Source organism: Papilio machaon, chromosome 17 (genome assembly GCF_912999745.1).
Source record: "Papilio machaon chromosome 17, ilPapMach1.1, whole genome shotgun sequence".
Taxonomy (NCBI): domain Eukaryota; kingdom Metazoa; phylum Arthropoda; class Insecta; order Lepidoptera; family Papilionidae; genus Papilio; species Papilio machaon.
Genome location: NC_060002.1, coordinates 3350731 through 3367980, shown reverse-complemented (window position 1 = coordinate 3367980; position 17250 = coordinate 3350731). Strand labels below are relative to the sequence as shown.

At 33.2% G+C, this 17250-nt stretch overlaps 3 protein-coding genes across 5 annotated transcripts in view; 2 read left to right on the top strand and 1 right to left on the bottom strand.

Moving 5' to 3' along the window:
* LOC106721639 (ETS-like protein pointed) overlaps positions 1-5509 on the top strand; it is a 121611-nt gene extending 116102 nt beyond the window's left edge. For 2 of the 3 annotated variants that reach the window (XM_014516635.2, XM_014516638.2), the window contains 5 exons: positions 884-1132; positions 2237-2395; positions 2774-2892; positions 3680-3837; positions 5134-5509. In XM_014516635.2, coding sequence (XP_014372121.2) covers positions 884-1132; positions 2237-2395; positions 2774-2892; positions 3680-3837; positions 5134-5197 — 749 coding nt within the window. In that variant the 3' untranslated portion in view covers positions 5198-5509. The remainder of the gene's footprint in view (positions 1-883; positions 1133-2236; positions 2396-2773; positions 2893-3679; positions 3838-5133) is intronic. The other variant, XM_014516637.2, reaches the window with a different exon arrangement.
* Positions 5510-8278: 2769 nt separating this feature from the next.
* On the top strand, positions 8279-12093 carry LOC106721683 (39S ribosomal protein L37, mitochondrial). Its single transcript, XM_014516707.2, has 5 exons — positions 8279-8519; positions 8643-8990; positions 9147-9439; positions 10415-10584; positions 11773-12093. Exons 1-5 carry the CDS (start codon positions 8341-8343, stop codon positions 12019-12021), a joined length of 1239 nt encoding a protein of 412 aa, XP_014372193.2. The 5' UTR covers positions 8279-8340; the 3' UTR covers positions 12022-12093.
* Positions 12094-12119: 26 nt separating this feature from the next.
* LOC106721684 (E3 ubiquitin-protein ligase synoviolin B) lies at positions 12120-17205 on the bottom strand. The gene is made up of 11 exons (XM_045681896.1): positions 16876-17205; positions 16625-16717; positions 16180-16332; positions 15560-15754; positions 15096-15280; positions 14877-15019; positions 14309-14647; positions 13066-13187; positions 12713-12831; positions 12464-12640; positions 12120-12331 (listed from the first exon to the last, which is right to left on the bottom strand). Exons 1-11 carry the CDS (start codon positions 17002-17004, stop codon positions 12256-12258), a joined length of 1731 nt encoding a protein of 576 aa, XP_045537852.1. The 5' UTR covers positions 17005-17205; the 3' UTR covers positions 12120-12255.
* Between the last annotated feature and the right edge of the window lie 45 nt (positions 17206-17250).

Sequence of the window (17250 nt, the reverse complement as noted above, 5' to 3'; positions counted from 1 at the left end):
CTTGTCAAATCATTTTGTAAAATCAAGAAAGATAAAACATAAGATAAGTTTATAAAGACAAGTCTGAATTTGCATAGCTTTCACAGGGTTTGTAACACAAACACATTTAGGATTTCCGTTAAAACGTCTGTTACGAAAGATTGTTTAGCAACTGGTATCAACAGTTATAAAGGATACTGACATAAAATGATGTAAGAATCTAATTAATAAGCAACAAGTTTGAAAGTTTTACTTAAATTCCTGTGCAAAACCATACGATTACTATTTGTGAGCAAGTCTTACCTCTAGTAAGAAATAAGTGTTCACATAATTTCTTGTTTCGAGAATCGCTACGACAATGCTTGATGTTATCACGTAAACAGTAGGTACTTTAACTTTGCAGAGTAAAAAGTAGTCCATTTTTCTATATTGAGTCTGAAACAGAATTATAACAATCATTATTTCCATCATACCACATTTTCATTAAGTAAACCTAACTTCATCAAGAACTAAATGTCTTTAATTTCATGTTGCAATTGTAACATTGTTTCTTAATACCTAGTTCACAAATCAATCGATCAATGAAAATCTGTACAAGTGGCAGGCCGTACGTAATGACAAAATAGCGACGATTGCCTCAACTGTCCGACATATCCTCCGGAAACTAACTCTGAATTACGCAACTTAAGACTAAAGTTAACTTAATAAAAACTGCTCATTCATTCGCAATGTACTTTCATTACTTCTTGGATTGTAATTACGTACAAATGTAAAGTTAGTAAACTGTAATTATATCTGTTTTTTCTAGAAGAATTTAGTAAGAAGAGTAAAAAGAATATTGAAATTAAGAACCCTTGCTTTTCTATAAGAATATTAATTAAATAATTCATTGTTGCTCTTACAGGTGGCTACACGACCGGCGGTCCACGGGAAACGGGCACCTACTACCCCGAAGCGAGCGGCGCTGCCTCCGCGCCGGGCGCTTCGCCCCTCGAAGAGTACTACCCGCCGGAGTACCCATCCGGAGCGCCCGCCGCGCCGCCGCAGCCCTACCTCGATGACTACTACCACCATGCGCACGCGCACGCGCAGCCCCTACTCACGCACGAACATAAATACCAACCGCACACTTATAACAAGCCATACCCACGAAGTGAGTAACTATAATAATTACAATGCACTAATTAATGAAAGTTTTACTACAAATAATAATCTCAAATTGCATTTAATATGTGGTACTGTAAATTTTGATGTGGTGTGGTGATTTAAAAAAAAGTTTAGTGATTTTTTTTAATATTGCATGCGTATGATAATGGATGAAAAATGTGCACTTTTGTAGCGAGATACAATAAATCCGTGTAACGCGTTCACAAAGTCTGTAACAAACGTTATCTCGTAATTAGAAAAGATCACGCAACGATAGAAGTAACAAAGAGATTTCTTGTATTACGAATAATTAATGAACATATTCAGTTTCAAGATGGACGATCATTAACGCCACATCCTTTCATCTTATTTCAATGTGTTGTTTCTCGAAAATGTCACAGCAATGCACTGATTTGTTTATAAAAAAACATAATATAATGAGGTAAATTCTAGATTTGATTTATACTTTTTACTCACGTGTTAGTTTAAATTTCATAAACACATAACCTTCTTTGCACTTTAAAACACTGTTCTTTGCGCTTATTTTTAATTTGTGTTCACTCAAGTCGATTGTTATTTGGACTCGGATTTTGGATGGATTCGGACGAATGTGTTATTTTTAACAAACTATAAGACTTTAACCAGCTTATATCAAGTGCCACGCTCTAACTGAACAGTGGGAATCTCGACTCGCCTCGCCTTTCGACATCCCGTGTGCGAATTTCTGAATATTTTAAAGTAAATGACACAAGTCGGCGACTCATATCCGCTAATTCAACATCCGTAGTTTCTTTTCCGATGTAGAAATCTAGGCGAAGTCTGGTTACATTAACATCGATACTTTTAACTCTTCGGATAATATGAATATTTTGACGATGGTTTTGTTTTTTTTATTTTTTATTATAGTAGTTTAGTGACACTAATTGGACAGATAATTAATAGACCATATATTTTTTGATATTACTATATATATGTACTTTTAGATGCGCAAATTAAGATGGATGGATAAATGTTTTTTTTCCACGTAACTACAAGACTTGCAGATCGATTTATTTATAAAATGAAAGTTTGAAAATGGAAATTGTATTAATGTATAATTATTGTATTGCAGACAGCGGTGGTCGGTACGGCGGCGGCGGCGAGGTGTACGGCGAAGGCTACGCGGCGGAATATGGCGGCGCGTGCGAGTGGGCCGAGTGGCCCGCTGAGCAGCACGCGCTGCTGCCTCAGGACAAGCTGCCCTACCCCGCCACCGGGCCATGCTTCACCGGTAGGTCGACACGTTACGACAATCTTTATCGCATCTAGTATTAGGATTAGGTGGTCGCTGTATGCTCTGCCTTAGAGCTAGTACTAAGATTCGGTAGTCGAGCTATAATGGCTTACAGAAATCATACGCGGAATAGCATGTAGACATCAATTACTACTAAGCTTATTACCTGATAGATTCCATATCAATGTGTTTGCTAAAAGCCTTACCAATTTCTTACCTATTATTTTTTGTAGAATTGTATTACTTTATTTAAAACAATTTAATTTAAAAGAATTGTAAAATAACATCTCTGAAGCTGTTATGTTGAAAGTAGGTGAACGTGTTGTTATATAAAATGAGTGGTACATAGTAAAGCGAGCGTGGGTTACTGTGCAGGTTCAGGGCCCATCCAACTATGGCAGTTTTTACTGGAGCTGCTGACGGACAAGAGCTGCCAGGGCTTTATCTCCTGGACCGGCGACGGCTGGGAGTTCAAGCTAACGGACCCCGATGAGGTTAATATTACATACTTCTTCTAGTGCCAATTTTATCCAGAAAGCTCTACGTCAAGTATTTATTAACCGCATATGATGTTCAAAAAAGATCTGCAGTTTTAGTCGTCATATAATATCAAAATAGAGATTCGAATAAAATTTTAAATATACTTATAAATAAATGAAAAGAAAACGAATCAAAAACGACTTTAATTAAAGTTTTATCTGTTTTAAAAAAAGCCAATCCCAATACGGTTTAGTGCATAAAAGAGATGCCAAATTTATCATCCAATGATAAAAGACAATTTTAATAAATGTTATCACATTGTGTCTTTAACTTCGAGATAAAATTTTGACATAGTGATTCTAGAAATAAAACGCTCTGTTCATTGCAATCTGTTTTTCCAATATTTTATTGCACCATCAAATTAATTTTGATTATTTAACAAACATATTATTTACTTAATAAAATAATCTTATAAGTATAATAAATATATGACTCCGTGAAAAATGTATTTGATTTATTAAAAAAACAAACTTAATTTCTAATGGTGGCGTCTTAAAGTTGACTATAAACAAAGCTAGTAGCAATATTCTTAAAATATAGTAAAAATTAAAAGATATGTTATAGTTCATGACATTCGGTTAGATTGTTTATAATGTACTAGCTGTCGCCCGCGACTACGTTCGTGAGGAATAAAAGAAATCGTCTTGCATATAAGGTACCACCGACACCTACGAATGTAGTGTGCGCAAGTTCTCATGCGATATTCGGAGCCGCCATACAGTTTGTATTTCAATGTACCAGGTGGCAAGGCGTTGGGGCATCCGCAAGAACAAGCCCAAGATGAATTATGAGAAGTTATCCCGCGGCCTACGCTATTACTACGATAAGAACATCATACACAAGACCGCCGGCAAGCGTTACGTCTACCGCTTCGTCTGCGATCTACAGAGTCTGCTAGGGTAAGTATTACATCGTATTAGCAATTAACTTAATCAAAAATATCGGTTTTCTTACTCTTAACTGACTTTTACTCTAACTTTCTAGTGAACCATACGATTTTAAGATTTAAAATGATTTGTGACTGTGTGTGACTTTACTTAAATGACTGGTCAAATCTTTTAGCATACTGAACGATTATGGTTTAATGGACATCCTACATAATTTCGAAAAACATTGCCAGTATGCAAACATATCAAATACTTTCAGTGCCTCGAGGTCACATCTTAGATTTCAATGTTAAGGCAAAAAAACATAATGTAACGCATAACGCTTTGCTTTTTATTTATTTATGTCATAGTTTGTACTTACTTTGAATATTTCATATTATTATTTCATATACTTAGTACAAAATGTAAACAAACTCTAGAGGACAAAATGAAGAATTATTTTTTTTGTTAATTTGGATAAACAAAATACTTAATCCCAAATTAATTAATTCTTGATTAAACTCCGCCTGATGCTACCTGCGTACAGTTTGGGTGATATTTTGGATTTAGAATTTTATTACGCAAAATTACGATAAACCGAAACGACACATGAATACTCGTAAAAAGGCACAATCATTTTTTTTCTTTGATTTCCAAAGAATAATATAACCTTATGTACAATTTGCAATTTTATGTGTTTCACATTTTAGTTTTATCATTGGTTTATTAAGATCGTTAAATACAGATGTTTTTTTTTCGTAATTTCCAAAAACGTTTTGCTGTTTTATGTTTTTTTGAACACAGATTAAAGAAAAGGTTATATTGACCTCTAAATTCATTTGCAAAGCAAGATTATTTACTTGTAACTTTATTTTATAATATCATCAATGAACCTTCTGGATTTTTTTAATCAAATTTTTATCTTCGTCCTGACAATTGACCTCTTATATCGCCCAAAATAGTCGTACGAAAACCTAATCGATGTTATATGCTTAAAGAATTCGAAGTAGCCCTCATCTCCGCAGCCGAGGCCCAAAGTCACTGCATTATAGTTACTTTAAACCAGGGATCCCCAAACTATTTTGGACAAGTGACCCCCTTTTCCAAAATGAACCGTTACCACAGACCCCCATGGCCAAATTACCTACTTTTAAGATCAATTAATATTATTATTATTATTATTCATTCTGACTTAGGTCAATAGAAGAAAACAGAGTGAGAATTAGCAATGCTTTAAGTTCAATATCGACCCCAGGGGGTCGACATCGACCCCTTTGGGAAGTCTTGGTTTAAACGTTCAAAAGTTTTAATATTTACCTTTCATTGCAGAATATCTCCTGAACAATTGCACGCCATGTACGAGCCTAAGATGGAGAAGAAGGACGACGATTGAAGCGACCATCGTCCGAGTTAAAGCCAACAAGCGCAAGTCACAAGCAAGCCCACAAATGAGACACATTTTACTTCAGATCATCGATTTTTATTTCAATCACTTATTTATCTTTGAATTTTATACTCATATTTTATTATGGCTGTAATTAGAAAGGGCAGCGCCTTTTAAGATAATAGAAGTTCTAAATTAAAATGACACATTTGTACAGACTAGTTTATGTAACTGCATTCGTTGAATGGTGTTTCTTTACAAGAGAAAGAAAAGAAAACTGCAGTCGTCCCTTTCATTATCTTTGGAAAAACAGAGACAACAATATATATATATATATATATACAGCTGTTTTGGCAAAGAAAACATTAAATTTTGGGATAAAACAATTTGATTATGTTTTTAAAAGTATTTCTTACAATGTTTTAGGATATACTTGGTATTGAAAATTTTGAATCATTGTAAAATAAATTAAAAAAATATGTATACATATTTATTATCTACATTTAAATATGGTGCTGTATTTAAGACACGTCATCACACGGTTTTGTAAGCTTTTTTTCCACATAATTTCTTGATACATGGAAATGGTTTGTATAAATGTGTCGTTACTAAAACAAAGAATGAAATAGCACGAAATATTGTCCTCTACTTACAAGGAGACATTTAACTAAACGAATGTTACTAAAATTATTTTATTTTCCTGCGTCTCTAAATTTTATAATCAACTAAAGTAGGTGTCATGTAAAACTTCGGACTTGATCTCATTTCATCCACCAGTGGAATTTATACTTATTAAAAAAATAACATACGACCGCGTTGATGGTTCTATTATAAATACAATTAACATATTAAACCCTAAATATTAAGTATCCATTCACGACCAACGGTGCCTTACTATTACACAACTTATTGTTGTTCTTATTTTTGTTTCGTATTTTTAAAAAAATTACTGTCACAATCAGTTTCCTATTTAAGCCCTTTTGTTGGACATATTTACATTCATAATAACATAAAAACAAGATTTAATGAAATATTAAAGTATTAAAACAAAAAGAGTATTATTCATTTTTTTTAATTAAAGTTATGTCAACATAAATATTGTTTTTAGTTTCCGCCAAATTAGTGCTGTTGCCATTTGGCACAATTTTAATTTCACACGAGCTTGAAGTAACTGTATGGTTTTATGGATTCAAATTTTAATCAAGAATCTAATCAATTATAAAGTACTGAAATGAATCATATATAGATTAAATAGTAAAATTCTGGTATCGATTTAATAATACTGTAAATATAAGTTAATTTGTTACTTTATAAAGATAAAATTAGGTATTATATTATAATAGTTATTAAGTGTTGTATGTTTGATTCGCAATTGTTGCAATATGCGGTTTAAAATAATACATAGAATGTTGGACACAAAAATTATTTTTCTTTTTTTCTATACAGAAAGGTCCAAAGATTTCGGAAATCTAAAATACCCACCAATCGGTGAACCTAATGTGAAATTACCAAAGGGACTTTCGCTGTTAGGCAAACTACAAAGAGAGATCTAATCAATTTTTACAAGATAGTGCCGGAAACTTTGGGGCGCCAAATGTCTAGTACACAATAGCAACATGCTGCAACATCGGGTGACATCAACTTGTCGCTGATCTCGTAATAAGGGATTGTAATGTCTAACTAGTTATGAAATTAATTAGATGTATTATTTTCAATTTTTATAGCTCCTAGCATACACCGAAGATATTTCGATAAGTTTTATTTGTAAAGTATTACTCCTCCATCAATATCATACGGTATCGCGAGCACGCCCGGTGGATTTCGATGCGTTGGTGCTGTTATCATATTATCATAATAAATTCGAATGTCTTCCCCGTTTGTTTCGATAAATTAGTAGTTCTTTAGATGAATAAGTTAAATTTCTTATACCATGTGAATTCAACACATTATATTAATCGTTAATGAGCCATATTATAACAAGAAACGTTACGTTTTACATCTAATTGCAGCCAAATTTTAATGTAATAAGTGTCGTTGTATGTATTGATGGAAGATATAAAATTAAATATATATATTTACGAAATCATATAGAGTTTTTTTTTACTGATTACTGATTACCTTCTTTTCATTTTCAAAGTTTTTCATTTTCAATGCTCTACGCTTTACCACATTTTCAGTAATCGGTGAGTTGCTGGTGCATTGCTAGTTTTGCTAAGAATACTCTTAAATGTATACAATACAGTAAGAATGAGCAAGGGACCTCGGTATGGGCTGTTTCAAATATCTTGGCTGCTGAAGGTCATGTGCGCGCTACTTTTTTGCCATTCCCCCGGCAAAATTGTCTTCCGCCCCAAAGAGTACAATAGTATAAATACAGAAAAATATAATATATACCAGAAGTATGGAAGATTCCTGGGCCTGTTCCGCGCAGCGACGTATATGGTGTTGCCAAACACTACTTCATTTATTAACAGACGAAACCCAGAAAGTCGAATATCACTTTAGAAAAAACGCTTATTAGATGAAAATTAATAATGAAAAGTGGAAAGCTTATGCACATATATAGAAAAAATAATAAGCTTAATTTGTGGCTACATATCAGCGAAAATGATACTAAAATTAATCTTTTTGACAATATCGCATGAAATTCACAGATATATAAACTCTGTAAACAAAATAAAAACTTGTGAGCCGTCATGGGACGCCTGGCAGATGTGAAACATCGTGTGTGTACAAGTAATATGCATAAAATATTAAATATTATAATTAAATAAATAATAATAATGATAACAATGATAATAATAATAAATAATATTAAATATTATTAAACTAAACACATAAAATATGTATACCTTAGTATAGCGTGGTGACCCGTCGCCACGGCAAGCGTCGCCACGCCAACAATTCGGTTTACAAGTGATTCTATAGATGTTTCACATCAAAAAACGCAGTTTCTATAACTCCAAAGTAATTAACACTTTCCAAATAAGATATGACCTAAAGGTCTATGTTACCAGGTCATGAAATAAAAAAGCAGTTTCTATGCTCTTTGTTGTCAAATGTCAATGTTAAATCAAATCAGCCTGTCAAATCGAATTCATAACCTCATTTTAACAAAGTAAAAATTGTTTTAGAAAAGTAAAAGATTAAACATGAAACTTTCAAGAGTATTAAATCGACAACACATAGATTTCATGTTTAAAAAACATTGGTTAGTACAAGGAAAGCGGGTTCCGATTGACACCGGTGTCGAGGATGTGCTTAGGGAAAAAGGTATTCCGGTCGAAGATGCACTTGAATTTATAAAAGAAAAACCAGGACCACGGGAGAGGTATACCTGCCGTATTTATCTATAAAAGATAAGACTTTGAAAAACAACAGGAGAATTTATCTCATAAAATTTTTAAAGAACCTCAAATGGTGAGCTTAATTCAAATATTGTTTTAAATTTCAGAATAAATATTGTTGGCCCATATGAACCTCAACTACCATTAGATGAGACACACCCGGATTACAAAACAAGACCCTGCCTTACACTCACCAACAAAACTGTCTTACTTGAAGGTATTGCTCAAGCTCAAGTGTTAACAAAAACTATAATAGCAGAGAACAAACTACCAAATAAAATTGAAGAATTGGCTGAAATAACTGTACCAAAAGCTGTTCATGAAGGAGTCAAAAAGGCAATTTTATCATCCAATGTATTTGATTGTGAACAGCAAAAGCTGCCCAAGATTAAAGATCCTGTGAGACCTGCTTATAATTTTCCTAGAATCTTGGGGATAACAGATCGGAGACGCAAGTAAGTATTTTACTTCAAAGTTATTGATGAAACTATAATAAAACAACTCCACCACACCACAAGAGATTGACTATTAACATGTTTCATGTCACTTTTATAGATAGATGCACTTAACATGTTTTACAAGATCTAACATTGTAATTGTCTCTCTTTTAGTCAAATAATTACCAACAAACTGTTGCAACTTATTGAAAGATGCAGTGATTTTGAACTTACCCAGACAAGATATGCATTGAATGATGTGGAATGCAAAACAGTGTTTGACAAAGATGATGACTTGATACAGTTTCAAGATGTCTCCAACATATTGGTAACAAGTAATAGTCCATTGAAACATGATATTATGAATGAGAAGAACATCCCATTTGTTGAAATACCAGACCTGTATCCTATAAAGCACACTGTCACATTGCCTCCAGAACATTTTTATGATGAAAAAAGCATATATCGTAAGTTTATAAACTCATAAATTTATTTTCATAATTAAATATTACTCTAATTCTTAATTTGTACCAATAAGCACTTCCTCTTAGCAATTTATTCTCTCGTAAACTTAATATTTAGTTTAACCCTTTCCACTCCAATGTCGAGTGTCACTCGACACTAATTTTGTTCCACTAGCTCCACTGTCGAGTCATACTCGACATGGTGTAATACCACTTTTTCGGAAAATTTTAAAACAGGAGGGATTTTTGTTATTAAAATGTTTGAATCATGAATGAATTAAACATATTCTAGAATCGTAAGATACTATAATTCAATTAAATTTTATCGATGCTACATAATAAAACTAGTTGTTATCGCACCATTATATGTTCGCGTCGTAAACAACTTATCTCGTACTGCTTTATAAGAAAAACACTCAAGTGGTGGAGAAAACTATTTTTCTGGGGGCTAGAGGTCTCTGTTATAAATTCATATGTGTTGTATAAAGACTGGAGTGTAAGAAATGGAAAAGTAGCAATGAGTCATAAGAAGTACAGACAAACTTTGCTCATGTCACTCATTGGAGACTTTAGGGCACCCGAAACAAGTCGCAGAACCAAAAGTGATTATAAAGATTAAAATTTAGGATTTTAATATAGTATCATGTAATTACTCATAAAACAAAGTTTATTAAATAAGAAAAATTCGTTTTTTTTACAAATTACACAAAAAACACTAAAAGTAAAAAAACGTAATTTTAGCGTGGAGCTGGTGGAATAAAAACAAAAACAGCCTTGGAGTGGAAAGGGTTAATAATTAAGATTGAAAATTGTTATCCATGAACATATTCAAGAAATACCCAATATTATGTTTATTCAGTACTTAGACATGATCACCATAATTTTGTACATACTATTGCATCATATTAAAGTAAAAATGTCTCATATTGATTTAATTTATCCTACATCTATTGACTAAATATAATTTTCTCATTGCAGCCATTGAATTCAATGTAAGTAGGAAACATCCACATACAACATGGCTGCATTTCAACAGAACAGAAGTGAACAATATTTATGAAACACCAGTTACCGACACACAAATATATGGCCGGGCACTCACTCATGCATTCACCGTGGCTTCAGCATATGCAAAGGAGTTGCATGGGGTAACTATTTTGTTTCTTTATTCTATCTTTAAGTAGATATGTTTTTATGCCTAATAGATATAGATTGAATGGTTTTCACAGTTTTACATCCAAACATATTTATGAACTAGTTAAGTAACCATAAAAAAGATTTACTTCATCAAAATAGGATTTATGAATTATGTTCTAATTTAGATATTAGTGATAAAAAAATGACAGTTACAATAGAACTGTGGTAATCAAAAATGACAAATATTTTAAAGGGCAGTGTCAAACTAATGAATTTTTTAAGATTATTGCATAAAATCCCCGATTCTGATTTTTTTCTACAATAGGCTACCTTCTAAACTGAACAAATTACATATCAAATATAGATTGTATATTATGTTGCACTCTGAAGTAAAATTATCGCCATTAATGTCATTAAATCCTTACTAGTCCTAACTTCTTTACTGATATTTTAAATGCGACAGTAACTGTCTGTCTGTCCTTTCATGCCAAAACTACTGAACCAATTTAAAAGAAATTTGTTACATGGATAATCTAGAGCCTGAGTTAGGACATAGGCTACCTTTTAATGCGAGAAAAGGTAGTTATAAGGGTTTTAAAGTAGGGGTAGAAATTTATGGAAGTAGGGTATGGAAGTATCGTCATTTTTACAGTTAGAAACCTGAAACTTATTTTTTTGGCTGTTAATTTGATTTAAATAAATATGACATTCAAAGTTTATAAAACGTTTACCCTCAAGGTTGCAAAATAACATAAGCGATGAAAGTTTGTGAATATGTAAGGTTTATGTGAATGTTTTGTAAGTTTATTATGTTTTGATAAAATGTTTTATAATGTTAAGTAAAATAATTAGCCTAAATAATTAAAATGCAACCCTAAGACAGTATTTCAATTAAACAATCATTTTTCGAAACAAAATAGATAAGGCTAAGGTTGATGAGGATTCCTCTTCGTCTTCATGCGGAATTTCTCTTCGCCATTTATTCACGAATCCATTTCTACAAATTAAAGTAAAAGAAACTTCTCATCCCTTTCTTCACAACCTTTAGATGTTGGATAATTTGAATAAAATACAAAGTGTAACAATAATCAATATTTTTTCTATAATAAATTGAATGGAGAAAAAATCTATGGAATACAAAATAATTAGTTGTAATTCCAAAGTTATATAACTAAAAAATTGATATTAATTATTCACAGGAAGAAGTTCAAGAATTGCCGGAACCGATTTATGTGAACTGCATACAAACAGACGGACAGAAATATCATTTCGGTGTTTTCGAACTGAACACATTAAATGTTGATGGTATTGAAGGTACAAAGAATGTGTGGTATTGCAAAAATGATGTCAAACTTTACGATAGAAGTTGTTACTTCAACGGAATGCCAGTCCTAGAAAACTACAACCCAAAGGTATATGGATATATTAATGCTTTTTACAACTCCTAAAATGTAATAGTATATATAAATTAAGATTATAATTAGTTGAATTCGAAAAAGTGTAAAAAAAATAAAGTGTTATTTAAATGTATTCATGTGTATAACCCTTTATATTTACAAGAACATAAATACATTTCGTTTTCGATTAGAATACACAATGTTTGCATACCAAAACACTTTTTACATTACAATTAATTAGCAAGTTGATAACTTGAACTGAAAATTTTCCGTGCATCGTATTTATTATTTGGCCGTAAATCTCTGCAATCGACGTCTTCTTAGCTCGTCCGCGTCGGCGTCGGTCTCAGTCTTCGGCTCTCTAGATAATAAGTTAGAATGGTCAGTACAAATTAAAAAATATATATAACAGTGTTTCTACTTGTGAAAATTATGTACAAACACAGATGGTTCTCTCATTATAAAAAATAAATAAAAAGTGATATTTGCCTACCTATCGACATGTAATCTAGTATTGTCGGAACTGGAGACGTCAGTGTGTTGTGTGTGTGCGGGGCTCGCGGTGGGCTGGGCCGAGCTAGTGGAGGGCGTGGCGCTCGACACACCGGCCCCTACATCGGAATCCGTTTTCACCTTCACAGGGGCAGGTCCGGGCGTTGGCTCGTTTTGACTACAAAGAATATTTATATTCCTGAATAAATAGCATTGCGGTAGTTATCATTTTAAAAAAAGGTCTACTCACATATTGTCAGTTTGTGTGGCAACATTGGCGCTGTTCTGCGGTAAGTTGGCAACAACGGCGGAGTACTGCTGCATCAGCAACACTGACGCGTCCAACATCGCTTGGATCTCACGCAGCAGCTGTTTACAATGCGAAATCATTCAATATCTTTGTCACATTACAATTTTAAAACAACTGCACACATTAAGTATGTGAGTTATTATTTTTATTCCATTAATACCCGATGGTTAAGTATATCTAAGCCTATTTCATTCACTATTATTTAAATGTATGTCACAATCCGTAACACGCCTCTTCTAGAGTCATTCGTAATCTCGTCTAGCACTAAAATCTCATTTGGCTGGTTCACTAACCTGTAGTCTTGCCTCGATGTTCCTGCGCTCATGTCCCTCCATACGCTGCAGCTCGGCTGCGCTGAGCGTGGCCAGCGAGGCGGGGCGCGGGGGCGGCGGCGGCAGGCCCCATCCCATCATCGCTGCAAAAACCACTCACCTTACTCATCATGTCACTTCATTACACTAATACACAAAAAGCAATTTTCCATATAACATCGTCGTCACCTCATACAACCACCGAGGTGCACCAGACAACTAGTCAATAAAGTTGGTCCAGTTTATATTAAAATTTACAAACATCAGCATTATTTTTGTCTAATTATGTTTTTCTCTCAATCCTTCATTAGAAATAAAGATTTTATCATCATTACATTCTAACCGTACACCTGTATAAAATATATTTTATCCTTCTTATTCACTTTGAATAAAAAAAGACCAACAATACGTTTTGTGCATTGAAAACTCATGTTTAACCACGCATACCTACCATTCAAAGGTTCGACATTTTCAGAACAATCGCGTACATTAGCTTCACAAATCTGAACGTGTCTATTCAAGCGATGTAAGATACCTTGCATTTCCTTTTTGCACTTTTTACAAATCGCCCAAAGTCCACTATTTTTACTCCGACTACAATGAAATTTCTCCCAAATCGGATTTTTATTTCTAGGCATTATTGTACAGAGAAGTGACAAGTGATATAGTGTGGAAACACCTGATGTAAATACAAATTACTCATAAGCATTGACTCATACATTATCATAGTGATAATTATTAAGATAATATATAATATCTCAGTTTAATTATCAAGATTTATTTCATATAACCAGGTGGTAAGATAATAAAAGAAATATTATTGTTCGCGCCCGAAATTATGAAAAAAGTATATAACACACTTTTGTAGTACATAGATACTTATAAGTTAAATTAAAACACATTTTTAATGTGCAACAAACATACATAGTGTGATGCAAGGTTAACGCAATTATTTCTTATCGTGCATGTTTATTTTTATAGCAACCCGCTTTCGTTTTGTTATTAAATTGTAAACTTGATATTTTTTATATCAAACTTTGAGTACATAATATAGTGTAATAATACTTCACAACATGCTATATATGTTGATTATTTTAATTTATTTATAGTTTTAAAATAAAAGTAAATCCTAAATGAACACCATAAACAGACATGCTCTTGATCTATATAAGGAATAAATATATTTTTTAACATTTGAATGTACAATATAAAAATCAATACTTACGTGGAGGTGGTATATTCGGGAAAGGCGGTGGCACGACGTTCGGTGCAGGGGGGGGAACGGCCGCGTTACCGACCGGAGCATTACCGCGTGGCGCATTGCCCAACGGAGCATTGCCGAGGGGGACATTGCCGAGTGGAACATTGCCGAGGGGTACATTGCCGAGTGGTACATTGACGAGCGGGACATTGCCGGGGGGAATGCCGTCGGGTACGTGCGGGGTGTCGGGAGCAGGCGCTCTCAGCACGTTCAGTCTGCACGTTGGGCATGTCTGTTGCCGCTGGAACCACAGTCGGAGGCAAGCCGCGTGGAATATGTGGTTGCAAGGCAGCTTCTTTGCTCCTGTTAAAATGAATTCTAAGCTTGATAATTTACACTAGATGGTAATTTCGCTGAAAATCTCTTAGATAGGTTATCCTTTGTGATAATGAAAAATTATCCAATAGAAAATCCTCCCGCTTAGTTACTCAAGTGTTTTAGCCTAAGCATTGATAATGGTACTATTAAGCTAATTTTTTATATATATTTATGTATTATATATATAACAGGTTTATAAATAATCTGAGTGTACCGCTGTGCATCTCCTCGCGACAAATGATGCACTCGTTGTCCGCGGCGGCGAGCTCCGCGGCCGTGGCATCTGGGTACAACGTGTTCATGTTGCGAATCGCGCGACGAGACAGAACCACGTCGTTATACGCTTTCTTGAAACTCCTACAAATTCACATAAAATATACTACAATGTATTCCTATTTATGATTATTCGTTAAAATGTAAATTTATATCTTACCTCATTGTTTCATACATTGGTCGGAACGCAAAGAGAGGCAATGTATAAATCCTAACCATGACAGCAACAAAACCAATATAAAGTAGTACTTTCAGGAAGTTTATAATCAACTCAGTGTACAATAGGACTGCAGCTTTGCTTTCCCATGGTGCCTCCCATCGAGAGTCAATAGTGTGCAGTGTGTACTGTGGACAGAGAATGGCTAATTAAAAATTTTTGTATATTTTAAAGTTTCAATAGACTAAACTCAAAAACGTCTACAACTGTGGATACCATCTAACATTCCCATGTACATTAGTAAACACTATGCCACAATTGCGACCCAACTATGAATTACATCTATTAAGAGATGTAACAACCCGTAACTTTTAATTTATCAGAAGAGTTAATATCTTACTACCTTAATTCTTTAAGAAATTATTATAAATGAAACAAATTCTATAATACATTTACAAGATACAAACCTTTATGACAATATTGATGATCATAATCAGTAAAATACTGTATTCAAATCCAAAAACGAGTTGCACTGACGGCCCTTTAGATGTTGTAAATTGATAAGCGTGATGAATAAAAAAGAAGTCAGCATGTGTTAATAACGTCAGCAGAGTTAGGATCCGTAAATGAAACAACAAGCCAATTACAGGGCTCCTTTCCATCTGAATAATAGAGAAAATAATTTTATGTTTGTGAATGAAATCTTCTATATTATACAAAAGAAAGTCGTATTAGTTACACTATTTATAACTCAAGATCGATTGAACTGATTTAGCTGAAAATTGATGGAGAGGTAGCTTAGAACTAGGATACGACATAGGAACTTTTTTATCTTGTGTGCATTTTTTTTTATTCCGCACGGACGAAGTTGCGGGTAAAAGCTAGTAGTGTAATAATTATGAACTTACATAAATTAAAAGACCTTATGTGGCTTAAAAAACAGTCAAATAGATTGTACTAGCTGGCATACTCATTTATTTTATTTATTCACTTGATTTCCCTTGCAGCACACACGATATTAAAATAAGCAAAGTATCTGCTTAGCGCCTTGAAGTTAATACTCAGTTTTATCAGTTAACATACTTACATAATCCACTCTATCTTCGGCTAACCAATGGAATGCTTTCAGAAACAGCAACACAGTGAATAAAGCAATAAATTTTGGATTAAAATCGTCCCTGAATACTGTGAAAGCTAGACATGTTTCAGTTATCGCATACCAAGATCTTTCTATTAAATGCTGCAAATGAAATAAAAAATCTATTAATATTAGGCCCCTCAAAACTAGCTTGTATTTTAAAATAATTTTGAATTTAATTGAATAAAAAATTTTAAGTAAAAGTTTTACGCAATTAAAACAAAGTTATTCACACATTTAAATATGAATAATAGTTTGACAAATATTAAATAAGTTAATAATGGTGGGGGAATACAGTTATGTATCTCGTCACCAAGAGGTTCTGTATTTTGTGCTATGAAATTAGGGAATTTTATAAATAAGCAAATATTTAAATGGGTGAAAATGTGTTTACCTCAAATTCCGCTGGGCGCAGTTGTCCAAAAAATATTCTCCTGAAGATTTTACCAAGTAATAAAACAAGGATAAAAGCTTGTAAATACATAACCTGCAATTATAATACAAATGTATTTTGACAATGAATACATTTTTGGTGATAATTCATCATATTAATAACAAGAATTGGGAATATTGTGAAATGCATTGTAGTACATTAACCATATGCAGTAGATGTCAGAGTTAGATTAAAAGTAAATGACAACTTACAGCCATGCTAGGATTTGAATTTGTTAGGTAGACTATTGATGGATAAAATTGTTTCTTTTGGTAATAGGCATTGCCGATCACCACAGTCGTGAGTGCAAGGCTGATTACAGTTGCAACTAAAGCCTTCATTTTGTTAATAACTTATTACGTCCGATACATTAAAACACTCAAAATTTTCATAGGATCTATCTTAGGTTTTCTAAGCACTCCAAAACAATATAATTGTCAACAAATACATTTTCAAAACATCTTTTAGTTTCAGTCGCTGAATCAAAAAACTAATTTTGACGTGTTCAATGTTCATTAGTGTCATTCATGTAGATAACAAATACGAAATGGTATAATCACAACAAATGACAATATGGCAGTGCAGCT